This window comes from Rhopalosiphum padi, chromosome 2, assembly GCF_020882245.1.
Source record: "Rhopalosiphum padi isolate XX-2018 chromosome 2, ASM2088224v1, whole genome shotgun sequence".
Taxonomy (NCBI): domain Eukaryota; kingdom Metazoa; phylum Arthropoda; class Insecta; order Hemiptera; family Aphididae; genus Rhopalosiphum; species Rhopalosiphum padi.
The window spans coordinates 79,130,073-79,146,935 of NC_083598.1; the positions used below are offsets into that span (position 1 = coordinate 79,130,073).

Here is a 16,863-nt window from a genome sequence, read left to right on the forward strand (position 1 = left end):
GGAAAAACGATTTAGAGCACGGGCCTGTCTGTCAATCTGTCATATCGATCAGATTTCTAATTACAGACATTTACTGTGATTGAAAATATTGACTATTTGTTTTATATTTATAAATTATTGACATTGTATTACACATTTATAATTAGGTTGAAACACAATCATTTTTATTATATGGTTATTTTTTCGGGGACTAAGTTTCCGGGGTTATTTATTAGGCAAATCTTTAATCACATCTCTTTCTTATGTTATGACTTACGGCTGTTAAAAAATCTAACACACAGATTTTGTCTGGTTGTATTTGTCTACATACATTTTTTAGACGTGTTTCTATGGTCTGATGGTCTGAATGTGTCCTAGTTTTTTAATAGCTCTCGAATCTCTTACAGCAGCGGTTCCCAACCCATGGGCCGCGGAAAGCGTGGACCAACTGGACCATATAAATATAGGTATTAACATTACTAACGTATATATTTAAAATAATATTAATATGTATTTTTATTATATACCCAATAATATTGTATTATATTATATACCTACATAGGTATTTAGGTGTACTATTAGTCATTAGTAGGCCTCAAAGATTTTTTTACAAAATTGGTGGTCCGCACAACTAAAAAGGTTGAGAACCGTGCTTTCATACATCATCTAGAACTAATTTCACTTCATCTGCGGAAATGTCCATTTATATTTTTCTAATTAATTAACATATAGTTGGATGCTTATGAGTTATGTGCACAGAGTTTTCCAAAACGTTTATTCCACCCTTCAGTCATATTTTTCGTTTGATTATGTACCTACATTCCATGATTCTATGGGTAGAATTTTTCGAAAATCATATCCATATGGTATTAAACTGTACTTACACGTCTATAATAGATACCATTTACATAATATGAATCGAAATAAATTAAAGAGTCTTCTGCATCTGGTGAGCGGTGGCATTATTTCTTTTAGAAAAACCTAGTCCTATATTCCGTCCAGTAACTATTTTATTTATCATAGCCGTGCTGTAGGGGGGAAGAGGGACACGTGCCTTTCTAAGCCAAATTTTAAGGGGATGTCAAAAAATTAGGTTAGTTAATGGAGGGGGTGGGAAAATATTTTAATTTTGCTCCGGGCACCAAATTATAACGGCACAGCTCTGTTCTTTATAATTATAAATTCCCGACAAACCAAGTTTCTGAACTTTTCTATGTATAAGTATAATCAATACAAATGATAAAAACATCCATCAATTGTAATATGGGTTCTGAAATTATTTTTTGTAGCAGTTATGACTGCTAATTCAAAATCTAAACGTGAAAATATTGGATGTGGGTACAAATCACAAGTCTGACTCTGACATTCTTCTTTTAATATAATACCACAGACTAAGAACATAGTTCGTAATAAATGATAATATTAAATATTTGTTTATGTGTAGATTGATTTTTTTATCCGGAATTCTGAAAGTCGTATTAATGAATAATAATGTTATTATATTTTGTTTTTTGCAAACATAGTCAATTATATACACGGGTTCGAAATTTTTTTTCTGCTAAAATGCTAAGATTCATTTTTAATTTTTTAATTTAATATCTATTATCACAAAACATCTTATCAATATTGTTATCATTTTTAATATAATGATTTATTAAAGATGCAAAATGCTATGAGTAATTGAGAACTTAAATTATTTTTTTTAAATTCGGTTTTCCACATCGTAAGCATGGATGTACTCAATAAATTTCGATCTACAGTTACAAGTACTATGTCACAACTGTCTACAGTACTACCTGGCAATCCAGTTACAAGGGAGTATGAAGCTACTACACATATTGCAAGTGCTGGTGTTGGTATGTATTATTTCTTTATTTCTTCTAAGTTCTAATATAGCTGTGGAATTTTTATATGTTTTTATTAAATATTGTGGTTGTAAATAAATTAACATTTTCTAATTATTAAATTAGGACTGCTTTGGAAAATATACAGTGGTTATAAAAAGTCAACACAGCAATCTGCATCCATTTTTGTATTAGAAAAGAGACAATTAGATAAATGGTCAAGAACAGAACGAGAACACATAATAGAAGTTGTCAAAAAAGGTGTAGCCCAACTAGCCAGGCTCAAACATCCCCAAGTATTAACTGTTCAACATACTTTAGAAGAATCTAGGTTCATATGATTATAATGTATTGAATGTTAAGTTATTTATTTATAAAGTTTAAAATTTTCAGAGAAAGTTTGGCATTTGCTACAGAACCTGTGTTTTGCAGTTTGGCTAATGTCCTTGGTAAGTTGGAAAACACACCTCAACCATTGTCCAAAAGTTTACAAGATTACAATCTATTTGATATTGATATCAAGTATGGCCTAATGCAACTTGGTCAAGGTCTAGCATTTTTACACAATGATGCTAAGCTGCTCCATCACAATTTGTGTCCAGAAAATGTTGTAATTAATGAACAAGGAGCATGGAAAATATTTGGATTTGATTTCTGTTCTCAAAGTATCAATCCAGTAGATCCAAATGTAAGAACTAAAAAAATATTTAGTTGACAATATTTCTTTCTATTTATAGATACTTTGTTTGTTTAACAGCCTACATGGCCTAGCTGGGAGTATAAGGTAGATGTGCATCCTTGGGCACAACCAACTTTAGATTATTTAGCGCCCGAATCAGGTTGTGATCATATCCAAATTAAAGCCAATGACATGTATTCTTTGGGAGTATTAATTTTTGCCATATATAATAAAGGAAATGCACCATTACAGTCAAATCATGAATGGTCTACTTATAAACGCAATTTACAAGAAGTATGAAACTAGTTGTTCCTTTTTAAGTTTTTTTTCTAAATCTTATATTTAACAGATGAAGTATAATACACCAAAAATATCAACTGTTGATGCTGCTCTCCGAGATCCAGTAAGATTATTATTGAGTTTTAGACCTGAAGATAGACCCGACGAACATGAATTTTTAAAAGTAAGATATTTATTTATAATTTTGGAAGTTAACTATTTAAATTTTTTTGTTTATAGATTGAATATTTTAATGATGTTGGCGTTAAAACTTTAAATTATTTGGATTCACTTTTTCAATGGGATAATTTACAGAAATCCCAATTTTACAAAGGCTTACCTCAAATAATGGAAAAATTACCCCACAGAATTTGTTTAAAAAGGTAACTACAATTTAAATTTAATAATAATAAAACAATATAATATTTATTATTAACATGTAATTTTTTAGGATTCTTCCATGTCTTGTAAAAGATTGTGTTAATCCTGTTATGATACCCTTTGTTTTGCCAAATATTTTTTATGTCTGTGAAAATTGTACTAAAGATGAGTTTGTTAACCATATTTTACCATGCTTAAAGCCTATAATGAAAGTGCATGAACCAGTTCAAGTATGTACTTTTTCAACATGAGTTATAACTTATTTAGTATTAATCATTTATGATTTTAAAGGTTCCTTTCATATTTCTTCAAAAAATGGAATTATTATTAAAATTAGCTCCACTAGAAGATCTCAAATCTGATATTTTACCAATGTTATATAAAACATTGGAATTGGATTCAAAACCAGTTCAAGAAACTTGTCTATCAGTAATTCCATCATTAGCTACTCTTGTAGAAGGCCCTTCCATGAAAAATGCTTTATTACCTAGGATTAAAAGATTATGTTTGTCAACTTCTGATCTTTCAGTAAGTTAAATTAATCTTAATACGAGTTGATTTATTTCATATAAGATACCTATGTAAAAATACAATAATGTACCATTATTCTAAATCAATCATAATGTTTATAGTAACACAATGATAGGGTCTTTGTGACACGGCATACACTATTAAATGGAAATAAATGTGTTTTTTCACAATTACTGACAAACTCTAATAGTATAATAATCAGTTACTTTCAGTTTGTTCATCACTTAACATATTTATAAATAAATTGAATAAATTTTAATTATAAAATATCATATTTATATATTTACTCTGGTGTTTAAACACCTAAAAATATCTAACACCCAAATAAATTATACATACACTAATTGCTAAGTCCTGCTTATTAAGTATTAGTAATTTAATTTGTTTTATAAAGCTTTTTTAAAAAAAAGTTTACTCAATGTTTTAGATTAACTATCATTTTTTTTATATATATAAATATGGGAGTAGTAACTAGTTACTTAAATCAAATATTTTCTTAATTTCATAAACAGCATTAACGTAATTATTTGATATTTAGAGGACCCTACATCCGTGCAAGTTACAAATGTAAGATATAACAACATAGAAAATGTTTGTTTGGCAATTTCAATTTTGTATTATAAACCTATAATCTTTAATAATAAAGTGAATTGAGCTATTATAAATCATAAAAGAGAGAAATTAAACAATATGTGTGTTTTGCTAAAGGATATTTTTAATTTTTAAGTAAATTAAGAGTATAAGATTATATACAATATTACAATTTAAGAATATTTATAAATCACTTACAATCTAACTTATGTGAAACACAGATAAGGTTTTTACCTCTTAGTTTGGTAATAATATGTTATTTTACTCTATTATTAAAGGTTGTTACACAAAATTGGAACTAGTTTTTTTTGAATTATTTATACTGAAAAAGCAAACATTTGAACATACTACCCACCATATTTTATTTAAATGTACTTAACGACTGAACTGCTCACTTCACTCAGATTGTATCTTTTGCACATTCGCAATTGCACATCGAGTCATAAATAACAATCTCGTAGCACAATGTTTGTACTCCAGTATATAATTAGCATATAGTGGGTGCTGCAATATTTACTAATATTGTTTGTAAACCGATGTATGATATTCTATTATTGCAATAAACAAAAATGTTGCTTATATCCATGTTCATTACAAAAACGTTTTACATTTCTATTATTTATTTAATTTTCCTAAATTGTTTATTCTCAAACAATTAAGAAAATATAAATGAAAATAATTATTAAATCTATCAATTATCTAAATAACTTTATATATGTGTTAATATGGAGAAAAAAACTTTTTATTTGATTTTATGAAAGTATAAAAAAATTATTTATCCTACTTATTTTTGAAGAATCTAAAAAGAATAAAGGAGCACTTTAATGACTTCAGATTATTATGAAATGTATATTTAACTGTTTAGGTTCGTGTAAAATGTCTTGTTTGCATTGGTAAATTAATTGAATATTTGGATAGATGGCTAGTACTTGATGATATTATTCCATTTTTACCTCAAATACCTTCCAAGGACCCAGCTGTGATTATGGGCATCTTAGGTAATTATTAATATTATATTGTATTATTAAAAAATAATTACATTTTGGTGTTCTTAGGTGTATATAGGATTATACTTTCTCATAAAAAAATGTACATTACAAAAGAAACTATGGCTCTCAGTATTTTACCTTTTTTAATACCAATGTGTATTGAGAATACACTAACGCTAAATCAATTCAATGTTTTAATATCAATTGTGAAAGAAATGATTAATAGTGTTGAAACTGAACATCGAGCTAAATTACAACAATTAAATGAACAGCATAGGTATATACATTTTTTTTAAACTAATTTGTTCTTTTTCAAATACATATTTGTATTGTGTTATATGAATTATATGTAATTATAACCAATTACTTTTTGCAGATCAATTTCAAATAGTTTAACTTTAGAAAATGGAACAACTACAAAGTCAAATGGTTTAACTAATGAATTTCAATTTGAAAGTTATGTTGAAAAACCTTCAATGCAAATACCTGGTTCCAATGAAATAACAAATAATTTATCTTTCAACTATGAAAAATCAAAGTATAATTATAATTTATATTTAATTTTATTAATAATTTTACCAAATTTCCTCAATTTATTATTAATAACCCCGTTTAGATCATTAAGTTATTGATTTGGTAATAATGTTTTAGTTTCTGAACAGAGCAATGAATGTATTAATTTTATCATGATGTTTTTAAATTTTTTTTTGTGGATGTGAACACGATAAGTTGTTGATAAAATACTTTGTTTTCCAAAAATGAGAGTGGTTTTGAAAATCAAATTGAATCTAGTTTGTACATTATAGAGATCAAATTAAAAAATTTGCAGTAATTATAATCGGGAAAAAACTAACTAAAAATTAGAGAAAACGGGAATTTTAACGCAAATCCAATTTTTGACCAAATGAATTGTGTTTTGTCGATGCAACTCTAAAACAAATAACTGTGGATACTTGAAATTTTCACCAAATTTTTATATTATCGTTTTTTTATTTATTCAAAATAATATTTATAATATTCAAAATATTACGACTATTTTTAAATTATTTATAGGTATGAGAAATTTTCAATTTTTTTTAGTTTTTTTTTTTTATTAATGTTTATAAAAAATTATTTCTAGATCAAAATTATTAAAAATATTGTACAAGATTTAACAAAAGTTATTCTTATATCTGTAACATCAATCATATATTTAACAATCACTTATCACTTATTTTATACATAAATATTTAATTATAGCTAAAATTAAATCATGATTATTAAAATTTTGAATAGAATAATTTCTAAATTTAATATGCTTGGTTGTTGAAAAAAAAAAAAAATTGAAATTGGTTTTTATAAAATTAAAAAAATGAATCTAAACAATTTTTTTTTTTAATCAAATAGTTTTTACTAAAAGTAAGCATGTTAAAATAGACAAATAATTTCTATAATTTATACTTTATGCTATTTAATTAATTCTAGGACAAAACAATCTCAAGATACATCATTCCGTACTTTTCAACAAGATTTTACCCTTACTCCAAGTGTAGAAAAAAGCACCAAGAATAATCCAGTACCTAAGGATCTCACATCATCTCTGATTGATTCAAATATAAATCAAATAAGTTGGTCAAATCAGATGAAACCTACTACAAGTTCACTATCTCAATCAAAATCAATGGGATTTGAAAATAAATCAATAAGTCCTCAAGGTAGGCTTTCAGGATTTGAAAACAATTCAGTTAATCCACAAACTAAACCTATGTCCCTTCATAATTCAGCAAATAACTGGAATGATTTATGGATAAAACAAGAAGAAAGTCAGCCACAAGTTAAACAGTTGTCTATATCTGATATAAATGATTTATTGAGCTGAAAAATTACTTAATCCACTAACCAGTAATTGCTACCTAACTTATTTATTAACTTTATTCATGTATTTTATATTTTAAACTTTAGTCATTATATTTATTTTTGGGAATGAGTTCATTAATTCCTTGATTCTTAATTTTATTGTCATTCATGTTTAAACCAGATTACATTTCCATCAAATCTTAATTTACTATTTATCAATTCAAAATAATTAATTTTATTAAAATTAATAACTAATATTTATTTGGTTGTGTGCATTCAAAACCAAAACTTAGCATATAAAAACCTAAAATGTTTAATAGTATTATTTTAAATTAAAACAAAATACTAGAAAGAATAGATTCATTAAAAATTTAAGTATTATTAAATTGTTAAAAGTATTGTGTTATTACACACTATTTATGAAACAAATAACAAATGTATTGGGTAGGTAACTTATTATTTATTTTTATTTAATTTATATTATATTATATTAATTCATTTTTACAAAATAGAAAAGTAATAATCATGACTGACAGTTAAATATATTTGTGATTTAATTGTAATACTATGCCAAAGTTACTCCAGTTGGCGGATTCTTTGTTTTAGGAAACATGTCTTCTTTTTATTGTAGATATCATATTCACTTATTGACTATTGTTTTGATATGTATGTAATAGATTGTGTAATAAAAATTTAAAATTAAAAAAAAAATAGTAACGGTATGAAATAGTAAACAACATTTAACTGTAAAATTTTAAAAATATTTTTAAGTTATATTCAACATCATTAAGATTTTGGCATACAAATACATATATGTATAATGTAGGCTTTATAATTATGTTATATTAAATATATTATATCTATATTATTATTAGAGCGCGGATTTCTATGCAATTGCATATTTTTTTCCTTTTAATATTTTTGGATTTTTGTCAGTTATCTCCTTGAATTATCATAATTCATAATTTGAAGCTAATGGTGACATTATTTTTTGCATGTTTCTACATATTTAAAGGTTATTGCATATTTTGGCAAAATTCAAAATTTATTGCATATTGAAGCAAAAATTTAAAAAAATGTATAAAATAATATTTTGTTAAGTAAAAAAATTAAAACTAACTTTCATAGTCACTAAATAATAATTTATATATATATTTAGTTATAAGATAAATAATTGATTACGACGTAAACTTCAAATATGCCCAATAACTTCGGTTGACGTCGAACATTCGTTCTCAGTCTTTAAAAATATGTTAATCGATAAACGACACAGCTTCACAGAAGAAAAACTTGAAGTGCATATGATTATTCATCTTAATAATAAATACAATTTTAAAAATAAATTAAATTTTTTTTTATTAAGTATGTAAGTAATTAATTATTATAAGTTTTATTGTAAATTTTAAATAAATAAAAAAATTTTGCATATTTTTTTTACATATTTTCATGATTTTTACTGCATATTATATGGCATATTTCGATACTTTTAAGTGCATAAATATCCGTGTTCTAATTATTATACATCTTTAAAACTAACTTTTTGTTTAAGAAAAATGCATTTTAGTTTCTCTGCTAAATTTTCATATTTTATTTCCTCAAAAATGGATTGATAGTAACCAGTAATCATAAGTATAAAACACTAGTTCTATATCCTTAGTACGAATTGAATTATTTTCTTTTAATATTATACAATCATTACAATTCATTATAATTTTTATATATTTATACAGTGGTGGCTCAAAGGGGGTATATTTGAATCACGCGATACACAAAAATATTAATGGGTGGGTGGGTGTCTTATATTTGGAAAATGTAGGCTGGACCATTTTTATAGGTTGATAATTAATTTATAAATAACAAACATAATATATATATATCCGTTTATATGTACTCAGTGGAAATTTTACAGTAATAACTAATAGTAATAGACAAATAGACAACAGTACCTTAGGTGTGGTAAAGTATTAAATGGAAATATTGAATGAATTTATTAATTTTATATTCAAGTGAGAATTTATTAGGTTTTTAGAAAGTGATTTTGATGAGCAAAAAAGGTCCTAAGCTAAAGAATAATTATTTGAAAATAATTCACATTATCCAATTTTAGGAGGGTGGGTGGTGGTATAAAAATATTGAATGTCAAATGAAAAAAAAGTTCAAGCCGCCACTGCATAAATATAGTTTAATATAATTTTTATTTAGATTAGGAATCAGATTAGAATCTACATATTGTGTTGAACAATAAGCTTAATATGAGAAGATACAATAATGACAAAAAATACTCAGTGAAGAGACCTCTCACTTTCCATTGGAAGTAACTTTGACATGAAATACATACTATAATTATATTAGATTACATGCTTTTTTTTCTATTATTATTATGTATATAGATAAGCAAACTGCAAAATCTTTGTATTATTATAACAGTAAATTAATTATTAACATTTTTAATTTGTTTGCTCGCTGTAAAATGTTGTAAAAGCCTATAAAGACCATAATATTGTAATGATAAAGATAAACAATAATAGTTCACTAACTATTGAAAATTTGCAAAATATTTTAAATATTTATGTATTGCCCAATTAAATTGAATAGTTTTGTAATTGTTCAAATATCATTACCATAGGCATTTTCTGCATAGACATATTATAGTACTATTGTCTTATTATGATATTGATTTATGTTTCCAGATTTCATACATTTTTGTATGTACTCTATTAGATTTACAGTGAAATTATTAAAATGACGATATTTATAATACACATATAAATAAAAATGTTATTTTTAATAATTTGTTTTTATTTGATTTATATAAATCAAAGATTGTTAATAACTGGTGTTATGAGTAACAAGTAATTACTAAGTTTAACTAGTGGGCTATGCATTTTGACGAGGAAAGAGGGATGGGGTTAAAGGTTATCCCTCTTAGAAGAATGTTTTTATGACTTTACAAATATATACTGTGCATGTATACGGTATACCTTTTATATTATGATTTATAACAAGTTTCAATTTATTTTCCTATAGTATCCATATCAAAATAATTTATGAATATGATAAAATGATTTAATTATTTATAATGATTAATAGGTAAATACAAGACAAAATTAAAATTATTATTATTCACTTTACTTATAAAAATACTGTACAAATAATATTTAATAATATAGTATTTTACTAATAATAAATAATTAATAGGATACAGAATTAACATATTTAGAAATCAAATACATTAAATTAAACAGTGAAAAATGATATGGTAAATATTATAAATAAGTATTATTTATGGTGTCTTAGTTGTAACAACATATTTTGTATCTAATCCCAGAAGTATGTTAGCATTATCATTAGGTGAGAAACAAACAATTATATTAACTTTTGTTTTATTACTTATAAGTGATTTCATGGAATTCATAACTAGTTTTCTAGTACTGTGGTTTGATAAATATTCTTCTAGTTTTATATTTTTTTTTGAAATTTTTTTGATTACATGTTCAGCGTGTTTATTATAACAACATACTTGTATAGCTTGGGATTCATTATTTCCATACAAAAAATTCATCATAAAAAAAAATGTAAGATGTACAATATTAGAACATGTAGGACACTTGTATTCCATGTTTGAAGATTGGTTTGACCATTTCAGATTACATTTTGGAACAAATGCTATACATTTTGTGCAATATCCACTTACAATTTCATTACTAACAAATATGTTTGGTTCAGTATGAATTAGTCTACAAGGACCTATACATTCTGTAGGTTGGTTTACAATATTAGATTTTAAATTATTTGATTGAGTTTCTTGGTTGGATATTAATAATTCTGATTCAGCGTTAAAAAAACTAGGTGAACATGAGCCATCTGTAGAAGAGCTTGGTGAAGTTGCTCTTTGTGAACATAGTTTCCTTTCAGATAATGAGGTATCTTTATTTGATAAAGTAATTGATGATTTTTTTTGACCAAATGAACTAGCATTATTGTGAACACAATTGTCCTTCTGATTAATCTGTGTAGATGTTGTAAAGTCTTGACATGGTGACAAATTGACAATATCATCATCAGATAAATTCACAAATATTGTTTCATCGTGTTGACTTTGTTGAAAACTTATTGGTTCCTCTGTTGGAAAAATAATTATACTTGACTCTTGAGTTTTATCTTTTAAAACCAACTGGACATCACTAGATAATTGTTTAATTTTAGGCTGAGTTGCAGGTTTCAATTCATTTGGTATTGGAAAATGTCTTGTAGGAGGTCTAAGAGAATTTACAATACCAGTTTCTATTGGATCAGCTTTTATATTTTGACTAATTCCATTAATTTGTAATGAAAATATGTCTGAGTTATTTATATTTTTCACTTTTACATTGTTTAAACATATTCGTTGATTAAGTGACAATGAAATAAAATCGTTACTTGGAGTTTCAACTAAAATATCAATTTTGTTTGAAAAAAAATCATATTTCACTTCAGATGCTATTTTTTTGTTCGCATTGTTTTTATATTCATCAATAAAATTAGAATATTTGAGAGTTTTTAAGCATGATTTATCACAACATTGTAATCTTAATAACATTACCTCTTCATCATCATATTTTACGATTTTTTTTATATTTCCAAATAGCGAATAAATACCAGGACCAGTTAATAAAGAGAGATTATTTTCAAGTAGTGTATTTGATTTTTTTAATGCAGTTTTATATTTAAATAAGATGATTGAAGAATTATCTTGAGGTCGAACTAAAACAGTTAATATGCTAGAATTGCAAATACTGAACTGTTTAAGTACAATAGCATCAATTATAATTATTCTGTCATGTTCACTTATATCATTTATTAATGAACTGAAATATTCACCCTTTTTATTTTTAATGTTAACACAACTTACAAAATACATTTTACTGTTCTTTTTTAATAAAGATTTTGAAGTGTTAGTTCTTTGAATTTTTAATGGAGTTAGGTTTGCTTTAAGCAAAATTAAATCCATGCCAGATATAATTTTCTTGTTAGATTTTAATATATTTTTTTTATTTAACTCAAACACATTGTTAAAATCATTAATATTATTCACTAATATTTCACTAATATCTTCTTCATTTTGTATGAAATATGTTTTCATTTTTATCCACATTTTGTTAACCCCTGAAATAAAACAGATTTAAATCAATAAATTGTCTAAATGATAAAAATATACATTTATATAGGTATTTATTATATACTTTACAACTACAAAGTCCATAATTTTAGTTTTTGGATTTTTTCTATTTTGTTTATTATATAACTTTACTCTGTTAAATGAAAAAGTAACTGTGTATGGTTGACTTGGTCTTGGGATAGATGGTTATTATTTTAAAAAAACTGATTTTAACCGAGATTACTTTTTATGTTGAGCAAAGTAAAGTACAAGAATTTATTTTTGAAAAATATTTTGTGTGAATAATAAATATTGTTAATGTATAAAATATAAAATTATTAAATAACAGTTTATAAATATGTAACAACTGGTTAAATAAGTCCAGTAGCGCGGCAAAATTCTAGAATTTCTCTATAACTTAACTTTTAATTCCAAACTTCAGGTAAATATCATCAATTCATCATTGTCAATAATACAATAACCAAATGGACTCGAATCACATTGAGTTATGATTGTCCACAAACAAGGGTGTATTGTAGTGTATATGGGAGTATACTTATAACAATATTTATAAATATATGAACGTGAAAAATAAAATAAAACAGATGTTTTTTTTGTTATTTAGTTTTCCTGCCTTATATATTTAATTTTAGTGTTTATACATAAGAGAAAATGTATATTTTAACATAATAGAACAAAACATAAGACATTTTTACCAAAAGGATATAAGCAACATTTAAAATGGCCATCTAAGACCTACTTTAAAGATTATACTTAAATCTATTTGTCTTCACAATAATTTTATAATACTACAACATTTAAAGGTACAACAAATAGTTACTTACGATGTGTTGATAATTGCGTTATAAACACTGCCGTCTGTCACAATAAGGATTAAACCATAGAAAGAACCTAAACGTCCTAAACTGGACTACTGAACTAGTGCTGGAAATTCAATCACTCACAGGTACAGAAAATAAATTGACATTTAACAGGACTACTAGCTAGTAATTAGATTACTGAAGACACTAGAGTAATGGGAACAATTTTATTCTCAGTTTTGTCACATGGGTGGCTGGTAGTATTACGAAAATTAATAAAGAGTATAGTCATGAATTGGCCGAATTCTCGATTGTCAGAATACCTAAAATATTTATTATTTTTATTAATTTATTGAATATTCATGAAATTTTAATGAAATATTGGACTGTGTGAAGGGGATGAGTGAGTTTTATCTTATCAATATCATTATAATCACAGAATAACTGCCATAACCACAGAATTCTGGGCCCTGTGGTATTAATTGTGGTAGTGTTATTGTATAAAATTACTGATCGTGAACACGCGACTACTGACTAGCATTCAACTGGATCATTCTGTTTTAAACATTTAACATTTTAAACTAATTAGAAACTATAAAATTACATAATATTAACTGTAAATCCATTACCCTATATATTATTATTGATGTATTGTATAGGTAAATACTAAATAGTAAATACAAAATACTATTTACATAGGTACATTAGGCAAAACTATTTTTACTAGTTTTCATGTATGATTTCAAGCATATAGTTGTATATTATAAATGTTTAAACCTATTAAACCTATTATTGGTACTTTTTCTTAGATCTGATCTTTGTAGACAAACAAATTCAATCAATAGAATACACAAAATGAATGACATTAAATCGAGTGCATATTGGTATATTGCAAGAAGGATAAAAAATGAGTGCCATCACGGGACGCCTGGCTGATGAAAAACCACTAAAACATCGAAATTTATGGTTATTGAGGGAATTTATAATTAATGAAAATCAATATATAATAACAGAGTTTCGTTAATAATTCTTATTTATATTTTTTCTTATTATAATAGTGTATACCACATTACACAGTGTATACAATAAGAATTATAATAGAAAAAAATTATTAATTTTCATATACATATGTAGTGCAAGGTTATAAAAAAATATCTGATGGATCAAAATTGAATACAAGATCTCAAATAAGTTGTTGTTTAATGCTTAGTATCTTTAACCTACGGCTATCTGAAGATGGTACAATTTTTTACACGCATTTTATATTTTTATAAATTTGTCAAAATCAAAAGTAATTTGTAGTAAAAATTTATAAAATCTTTAATTATTAAAGATAGGATTTGAAAATTGAATATACTGTTTCTTGTTAGTATTTCTACTGGAATTAAAAAATCTAAAAATATACACACAATTATTTTTTATACATTTGAAGAAAATAAAATTTGAACAAAATTAGGTACGTATTTTAATGATGTTAATTATTTTGTTATAAATGAAAAACATTGTGGAGACTTAAAACTTTTACTTATATTATAATATTATGAATTTTACTATATGCAATGACATTTTTGATTTATATTAAGATATGCATCTATTCATTCTATGAATCTATTTTTATTGTTTAATGGTATTTTACTATTTTAGTATTTATATTATTTATAGAAATATGTTATTAAATGTTGAGTGATATAGATTGTTATAAAATGGTATAAATACATATTATTATAATAATTAAATATCAATAATATAATAAATGCAATACTTTCAGAAAAAATTATATCATACGACATACAACTGTAATAGATACTACATGTAAAACAAAGGAGTTAAATATTTATATAAAAAAAAATGTTTATTAAAATATAGGCCAGGGGTGGCAAACCTTTTGAACACTAAATGCCAAAAATTACATTTTTTTTTTCGAGCATGCCATGAAAAATAGTATAATATATTATTTTCAATATTGTAAAAAAATTATTGTAGTTTTATTGTATGATTGATTTGTTACTATAAAAAAAGGTTAGTTTAGGTACATAATATAATAATATTACTTTGTTAATTTTTTTTTTTTCTTGATAATATGATTTTTGTTGTTGAATTTTTGATGCCAATTCATTGATATTTGGTTTTGGTTTATAATTACATTGTAACTTTTAATAAAGTACAATATGCAGCATTACATTCATCTGTTAGTCGGTTTCTTAAATCAGATTTTATAAAATTAATTTTTGAAAATAGTGACTCCCATGAATAAGCTGAAAAAAAAACAGCTAATGCTACTATTTTTAAAGTAGAATAATCTTGTGGAATTGCAATCTTGTTCCCTATGTTTACAATCAAGTTGCCTATTGCCCCATCATGCTGAATTTCTTCTAATTCATTTTTCAGTGTCAGTATAACATATTTTTCTTTCCATATACTAAATAGTACCATTTATTGACCGATAAAAGCCATGTTATGCACAAAATATTTTTACCTATTATATATAGTAAAAATATTTTAATTTTTCGCGTGCCATGGATTTGCCATCCCTGATATAGGCTGATAGATCATTTACACTTAAAATTGTTCTTCGTGTACAATTATGTATCATTTAATTCAAATTTAACACTTTCATAACTGTGACCATTCTACATCTAATGTACAACAGAATAGTACTCATTTGCTTACTTTTTTAAAAATATAGTTGAAATAAAAAATAAATATATCTTAGTATAAATTTTATTATATTTTTCAATTTGTTGTATTAACTTTCGATTTTATTTTAAATTTACAAACCATTATAGAAAATAAATATTAGATAGATACAAAATTAAACTATTAGTCAATGGTTTTTTATTTGATAAAAAAAAAATGTACAGTAAAAAATGTACTTCTAAATTATTTACAAAAATATAATCATACGACAAGTTCTTTAAATATTTATGTTAATAACAAATAATAAAGCTACAGTACATCAATACTATAATTGCATAAGAAATGGTACAAAATATTATATCAATAAATTACAATTGCTTTAAATATTACGTACATTATAATGATCTTATTATATACAATTAAGTAGATAGTTGTTATTAGCTGTAGAGTATCAATAATTTAAAAAAATTATTGAGTCAAATTGAATTGTTTTGTAAATTAAAAACTTCAAAGATGTCTGTGGCATTATATAGTATGTACTTGTCTGAAAAGTATTGTTGGGTCTTGGATGATCAACAAACTTCTTGAGAGTCTAAAAAAATAAAATATATGAATATATGCAAGTAAATTATTTAAAAAAACAAAAGTTTTTAATTTATTACAGAGTTACATTTTGAAAAAATTAATAAAAGTGATAACCAAAAGATTAATTATCATTATTGATTACTTTCAACAAAATTTAGTTTAATTAAAAATTAAGAGATTTAGTACTAATAGTACTATTTATAATAATGTTAGTAATATGCATTATGCATATTAACATTGAATAAAGTTATTAAAATATGTATGTGTATGTGAATTTTAAGTCTTAACTTTATGTAACTCTGAAATATATCATACTTTGAATACATTTCATTTATATGGTTTGAAATTAAAAATGACTTATTATACAAAAATAAACAGTTTGCATAATAATACAACACAAACAAAGCAAAAGTTATGAATTTTAATGATACAAATGAACTTTGTTCAAATAAAAAACTACTTAATGTATTATTTTTTACTAACTGCACAATTCAAAATAAAATTTGTCATAATGATAGCTATAATATATATATATTATTTATTTATTTCAGAAAAGCATACAATTTCAATAAAG

General features: G+C 24.5%; 3 protein-coding genes across 4 annotated transcripts in view; 1 reads left to right on the top strand and 2 right to left on the bottom strand.

The window, feature by feature from the left end:
- The first annotated feature begins 1,622 nt into the window (after nucleotides 1-1,622).
- Nucleotides 1,623-9,887, top strand: LOC132921520 (SCY1-like protein 2). Of its 2 annotated transcripts, XM_060984584.1 has the most exons (13): nucleotides 1,623-1,835; nucleotides 1,950-2,154; nucleotides 2,217-2,511; nucleotides 2,581-2,796; nucleotides 2,852-2,965; nucleotides 3,022-3,164; nucleotides 3,233-3,392; nucleotides 3,454-3,690; nucleotides 5,150-5,282; nucleotides 5,340-5,550; nucleotides 5,650-5,811; nucleotides 6,738-6,967; nucleotides 7,037-9,887. In XM_060984584.1, exons 1-13 carry the CDS (start codon nucleotides 1,709-1,711, stop codon nucleotides 7,129-7,131), a joined length of 2,328 nt encoding a protein of 775 aa, XP_060840567.1. In that variant the 5' UTR covers nucleotides 1,623-1,708; the 3' UTR covers nucleotides 7,132-9,887. The 2 variants fall into 2 exon arrangements, with proteins under 2 accessions (XP_060840567.1, XP_060840566.1); XM_060984583.1 differs by having other exon boundaries at nucleotides 6,738-9,887.
- A 193-nt stretch (nucleotides 9,888-10,080) lies between these two features.
- On the bottom strand, nucleotides 10,081-13,567 carry LOC132922409 (uncharacterized). The gene is made up of 2 exons (XM_060985910.1): nucleotides 13,092-13,567; nucleotides 10,081-12,254 (listed from the first exon to the last, which is right to left on the bottom strand). The coding sequence occupies exon 2, from the start codon at nucleotides 12,241-12,243 to the stop codon at nucleotides 10,393-10,395; it is 1,851 nt and encodes a 616-aa protein (XP_060841893.1). The 5' UTR covers nucleotides 12,244-12,254; nucleotides 13,092-13,567; the 3' UTR covers nucleotides 10,081-10,392.
- A 2,207-nt stretch (nucleotides 13,568-15,774) lies between these two features.
- Nucleotides 15,775-16,863, bottom strand: part of LOC132920849 (monocarboxylate transporter 10) — a 31,420-nt gene continuing 30,331 nt past the window's right edge. The window contains exon 9 of the mRNA XM_060983564.1: nucleotides 15,775-16,296. Coding sequence (XP_060839547.1) covers nucleotides 16,277-16,296 — 20 coding nt within the window. The 3' untranslated portion in view covers nucleotides 15,775-16,276. The remainder of the gene's footprint in view (nucleotides 16,297-16,863) is intronic.